Source organism: Anolis sagrei, chromosome 2 (genome assembly GCF_037176765.1).
Source record: "Anolis sagrei isolate rAnoSag1 chromosome 2, rAnoSag1.mat, whole genome shotgun sequence".
In the NCBI taxonomy this organism is placed as follows: Eukaryota; Metazoa; Chordata; class Lepidosauria; order Squamata; family Dactyloidae; genus Anolis; species Anolis sagrei.
This window is the reverse complement of record NC_090022.1, coordinates 272665629-272671628: the sequence shown is the minus strand read 5'-3', so window position 1 is coordinate 272671628 and position 6000 is coordinate 272665629. Positions and strand designations below refer to the sequence as shown.

The 6000-nt window shown below is 42.9% G+C and overlaps 1 protein-coding gene across 1 annotated transcript in view; it reads left to right on the top strand.

Annotated features, from left to right (window-relative positions):
* The first annotated feature begins 2383 nt into the window (after nt 1-2383).
* Nucleotides 2384-6000, top strand: part of MTREX (Mtr4 exosome RNA helicase) — a 51101-nt gene continuing 47484 nt past the window's right edge. The window contains exons 1-3 of the mRNA XM_060761493.2: nt 2384-2537; nt 4545-4682; nt 5489-5555. Of these exons, the coding sequence (XP_060617476.1) occupies nt 2419-2537; nt 4545-4682; nt 5489-5555 (324 nt within the window). The 5' untranslated portion in view covers nt 2384-2418. The remainder of the gene's footprint in view (nt 2538-4544; nt 4683-5488; nt 5556-6000) is intronic.

Sequence of the window (6000 nt, the reverse complement as noted above, 5' to 3'; positions counted from 1 at the left end):
GATTATATGGCTGTATGGAAGGGCCCCAAGTCTTTTTTCCCCCCTCTCCTGTCCCCATTACAAAAAAAGGTAGTTTATAATAATAATAATAATAATTGAAATACACAAGCATGTGGACAATTTCAACAGAAAGGAGGAAACCATGAAAATGAACAAAATCTGGCTACCAGTATAATAATATAATAATAATAAACCTTTATTTGTACCATGCTACCATCTCCTGCAGGACTCGGTGCGGCTTACAAGAGGCCGAGCCCAAAGTACATCATCAACAAAAACACAACAGACAGCAATACAATGCAACAATACATAAGCAAACAATAAAATAGTAACAAAAGCACGACACTGTTAAAAACTTGTGGCAGGGCCAAATGTAATAGTTAAAATTCTAAAAATGCTGGGCATGTCCAGGTGAGGTAGACTGGATATTTTGGGAACAGAAGAGTGTGCAGACAATTCTAACTCTCTCATAAAGTGCATTAGGGACAATTGCTTGGGATTCCTTAAATAAGAGTATTAAAAAACTCTAAAATTACAACAGCACAACAACAGAGAGGAAACAAACAAGGACATCTAATCACCTCTCAACAAAAGTTTGCTCCAGGCACTGTCAGGCCATTATATGCTAATCAAGGTGGTCAGTTGAAACATTCACATCTAGCTCCAGCAGACAAGAGTCCTTTGTCCCACTCTGGTCATTCCACAGATATATAAACCCTTTTTCCTAGTTGCAGCAGACCTCACTACCTCTGAGGATGCTTGCCATAGATGCAGGCGAAACGTCAGGAGAGAATGCCTCTAGACCATGGCCATATAGCCCAAAAAACCCACAACAACCCAGTGATTCCGGCCATGAAAGCCTTCGACAATACACTAATAATAATAATAATAATAATAATAATAATAATATAAAAGGTAGTTTCAACAGAGTATGGATTTCCAATCTTGAGAGTCCTGATGATGGTTGGAAACCTTTGGGAGGTTTTTTTAAAGGCAAAAAGTAACTTTTCTAAGTTTTTATCATTGTGTGCATATAGGGAAAGGTTGTCCCCTGACATTGAGTCCAGTCGTGTCTGACTCTGGGGTTGGTGCTCATCTCCAGTTCTAAATTGAAGAGCCAGCGTTGTACGTAGACACCTCCAAGGTTATGTGGCTGGCATGACTGCATGGAGCGCTGTTATCTTCCCGCCGGAGCGGTACCTATTGATCTACTCACATTTGCATGTTTTCGAACTGCTAGGTTGGCAGAAGCTGGGGCTGACAGCGGAGGCTCACACCGCTCCCTGGATTCGAACCTGCGACCTTTCAGTCAACAAGCTCAGCGGTTTAACCCACTCACCACTGGGGGCTCCTTATATAGAAAATATATAATATTCTATCTGAAACAATTAGATTTTGTTCCTTTTGTATTCATAGTAAGTATACACATTTTTTTTCTTTTTTAGTATGTTTGCAAGGTTTTTAAGACTGAAGACATTGAAGAAGACATGAAAAATACTATTTTGTATGGTGATGATTTACATTCTGCTCTTGATTGCTTGTGCTTGAATCTGTCTGATGGTATTTATTTGTCGTGTCAGAGCAACCAGTCCATTATATTACATTTCTAACAGAACAAAGCAAACAAACAGAAAAATACACAACTTGTGAGTTTGGTAGTTGATTAAATGTCCTTTGACCAGTATCTGGCCACTTGGAGTGCTTCCGGTGTTGCTGCAAGAAGGTCCTCCATTGTGCATGTGGCAGGGCTCAGGTTGCATTGCAGCAGGTGGTCAGTGGTTTGCTCCTCTCCACACTCGCATGTCGAGGATTCCACTTTGTAGCCCCACTTCTGAAGGTTGGCTCTGCATCTCGTGGTGCCAGAGCGCAGTCTGTTCAGTGCCTTCCAAGTCGCCCAGTCTTCTGTGTGCCCAGGGGGGAGTCTCTCATTTGGTATCAGCCATTGGTTGAGGTGCTGGGTTTGAGCCTGCCACTTTTGGACTCTCGCTTGCTGAGGTGTTCTGATGGTAAAAAATAAAGGGAAGGGTTAGGGAACAGACCGCCAGTTGTTGAAGGAGAATTCAACTTATGCAACACTGGATTTTCTCTGTATTTAACTGAAATTGACTTTTTTCTTAATATTTACAGATTGATCTTTCTATAGTTGGCGTTAATTTTAAAAGTAGTATTTCCGTGTAAGTCTGGGAAAAGTTGGGTTTGCCATAGGCTGTTAGGAATTGTGGGAATTGAAGTCCTAAAACACCTGGAGAGCCCTTGCTTGCCCATTCATGCCTTCTCTATCTGTTTTGGTCTCTACGGTGCAATGGTGATGTGGAATGCATACCGGAAGTTTAGGTTTCCTGCCGTGCGTATTTTCTAACTCTATGTGCTTGCGCGCGGTGCATGGTGGGAAGAGGCGGCAGGCGGTTGTGAGGAAAGATGGCGGACGCCTTCGGGGACGAGCTGTTCAGCGTGTTCGAGGAAGATGCCTCCGCCTCGGCCTCGAAGAAGACGAAGGGAGCCCCCGAGGCAGTTGCTGGCCCTGTGGGCAAAGCTGGGTGAGGAAGACGGGACGAAGTAGAGAGCGGCTGCCCCTCTTCCTGAGGCAGCACCCAACTTGGGCCTTCCTCCAGATGTTTTGGACTCCAACTCCCACCATTCCTAACAGCTTCAGGCCCCTTCCTTTCCCCCCTCAGCCGCTTAAGCGCTTAAGCGGCTGAGGGGGGAAAAGGAAAGGGCCTGAGGTTGTTAGGAATGGTGGGAGTTGGAGTCCAAAACACCTGGAGGACTGAAGTTTACCCAGACCTGGACCAATGGGAGTTATTTATTATTATTTACTAGCCACCCCCTGCCATGCATTGCTGTGGCCCAGTCTACGTGTTTTGTGTGTGTGTATATATGTATATATGTGGTTTTGCACATGCATTGTAATGTATTTTATATCCCCCCCCCTTTTAAGTCTCTTCTGTTGTGTTTTTTAGTGTTTTTATGAGTGATGGTCACTCGTTGGCCTTCCTATTTCTATGACCCGAAAGCTCCGTATTGTCCAGAATGCTGCAGCCAGGTTACTCACAAAAACACCCATGAAATGCCATATAACACCAGTGCTGCGGCATCTTCACTGGCTCCCAATTGAGTACCGTGGTTTGTATAAGATGCTGGTCCTGACCTTTAAAACTTTATATGGCCAGGGTTCATTGTATCTTAGAGACCGTCTCTCCTTCTACCATCATCGGAGGTCGCCACGACCATCCCAACGCGATTTGCTCTATATACCGGGTCCTAGGGAAGTGCACTTGGAAAGCACCAGACACAGGGCCTTCTCTATTTCTGCCCCTGCCTTATGGAATTCCTTGCCTCCCTATTTGAGAGCCATGTGTGACTCAGGGCATTTTATCCTAGCACTCAAGACCTGGCTTTTTACTAGAGCATTTAACCCATGTTAATTTTAATATTTGTATGTATGTGTTTTATTCTGTTTAATTTCTGCTATGTAAATCGCCTGGATCCTCTCGGATGGAGGGCGATTAATAAGTAATTAAAGATTATGATGATAGGTGTCTTGAGTCCAAATTTGGTGTCAATTCATCCAGTGGTTTTTGAGTTATGCTAATCCCACAAACGAAAATTACATTTTTGTTTATATAGACTAGCAGTCTCCTGCCACACGTTGCTGTGGCCCACATGACTGTTCTGTGTGGTAGGTTTGGCCCAATTCCATCGTTGGTGGGGTTCAGAATGCTCTGTGATTGTAGGTGAACTATAAATCCCTGCAACTACAACTCCCAAATGTCAAGATTCTCTTTTCCCCAACCTGTGTTCACATTTGGGCATATTAAGTATTCGTGTAGAGTTTGGTCCAGATCCATCATTGTTTGAGTCCACAGTGATCTCTGGATGTAGGTGAATTACAACTCCAAAACCAAAGGTCAATGCCCACCAAACCCTTCCGGATGATCTTAAACTGCGAGGCGGGACGGGGAGGGAGGTGCGTTTGGACAAGTAAGCTGGGCCAGAACCGGGGCTTTATAGGTCAAAACCAGCACTTTGAATTGAGCTCGGAAGTTGACCGGCAGCGGGTGGAGCTGACACAAGGGGGTGGTATACTCCCTGTATGTTGCCCCAGTTAACAATTTGGCTGCTGCCCATTGGACTAGTTGTAATTCCGAACAGTCTTCAAAGGCAGCCCCACGTAGAGTGCATTGCAGTAATCTATTCAGGATGTAACAAGAGCGTGGGCCACTGTAGCCAGATCAGACTTCCCAAGGTATGGGCACAGCTGGCACACAAGCTTTAACTGTGCAAAAGCTCCCCTGGTCACCGCTGAAACCTAGGGTTTCAGGCTCAGCGATGAGTCCAGGATCACTCCCAAACTGCGAACCTGCATCTTCGGGGGATTGTAACCCCATCCAACACAGGCTGTAACCCTATGTCTTGTTCAGCCTTTCGACTGACTAGGAGGACCTCTGTCTTGTCTGGATTCAACTTCAATTGAAGTTAACACCAGTTTTGTTTGGGTCATGCTTATTTATTTGAAATGACCTATTCTGATGTTTGGATTTCAGGAAGCGATCAGAGGGCAAATCTACAGCGCCTGCTAAAGTTCCAGCAAAAACAAAGCGAGAGGAAGAGGCTGATAATGGAGACATTGCAGTTTTGGGGAAGAAGCCAAAGTTGGATGATTTCACTGCGGAAGATATGAAGTAACAATTAACTTTTTTATTAGTTTATTTGGAAATATTTACAAGGGTGAAAGTGTATATATATAGAAATGGTTGTTGTTTGGAAACTCTACAAAGAAAAATGCAGCAAAAAGCGATTATTTTGTAAGAGAGGTGTTATACATATTTGTGTGTATTTAAGCTTTTTTTAACCAATATGCTGCCCTAGAGAGTAGGATGCGGAGCAATGGCTTCAAACTACAAAAAAGGAGATTCCATCTGAACATTAGGAAGAACTTCCTGACTGAGAGCTGTTCAGCATTGGAACTCTCTGCCCCAGAGCATGGTAGAGGCGCCTTCTTTGGAAGCTTTTAAACAGAGGCTGGATGGCCATCTGTTGGGGGTGCTTTGAATGCAATTTTCCTGCATCTTGGCAGGGGGTTGGACTGGATGGCCCATGAGGTCTCTTCAAACTCTGTGATTCTATTTTTAAGAAGCTTGACATGGCAACCCTTTCAGGATACCTTGGTGCCCTTCCACACAGCCATGCAACCCAGAATATCAAGCTTATTTTATTTATCGTGTCAGGAGTGAATCAAACAGTTGTATTGTATTTAAATAATAAAAATACCACAAAGTTTGCACATTTGGCATTCTATTAAACGTCCTTTGACCAGTAGGAGTCCTACTTGGAGTGCTCCTTTTTGAAACTCCTGGCTTTGACATAGGGAACCTGGTGGCTCCATCCCTTTTGTTGCTGTGCTTCAATTTAAGTCTAGAAGTATATTCTGCTTTAATTAGTATGTTTGTAATTGTTTGCAAGGACTAATTTATAGTTTTATTTTCAGTTTGGCCGACCTGATGCCAAAAGTAAAGGTGCAAGCAGTAGAAACTGTTGAAGGCTGTACACATGAGGTAAGTGTAAAATGGATGGTGATGTTTCATTTTGCTCCAAACCTGGAGCCCAACAATAGAGCATCGAACAAGACTCCTTCCTAGTAATTTTCACCAGTTCGTTGATCCGAAGTGCATTCAGAGGAACTGCCAAGTTCACATGAAAAATAACAACCGATTCAATTGTCTACTTCATTGAATTACCTGATACTGATTAACATGCAAAGAAACTGAGATGACTTCAACTTTTAAAGAATTTTGTTTCTTCATAAAAAACTAGAAACTTCCTTAGGGAATATTGTATTATATTTTCTTTGTGCCTTTTCAGCAACAATTCGTTTAATTTTGATTTTTTTCTGCTTATTGCAAGCATATATAGAATTTTTAGTATGAGTGAGATATGGATTTAAATGTAATTTCAAATGTATATTAAGCAAGGAAAGAAAGGATATTATTATTATTATTA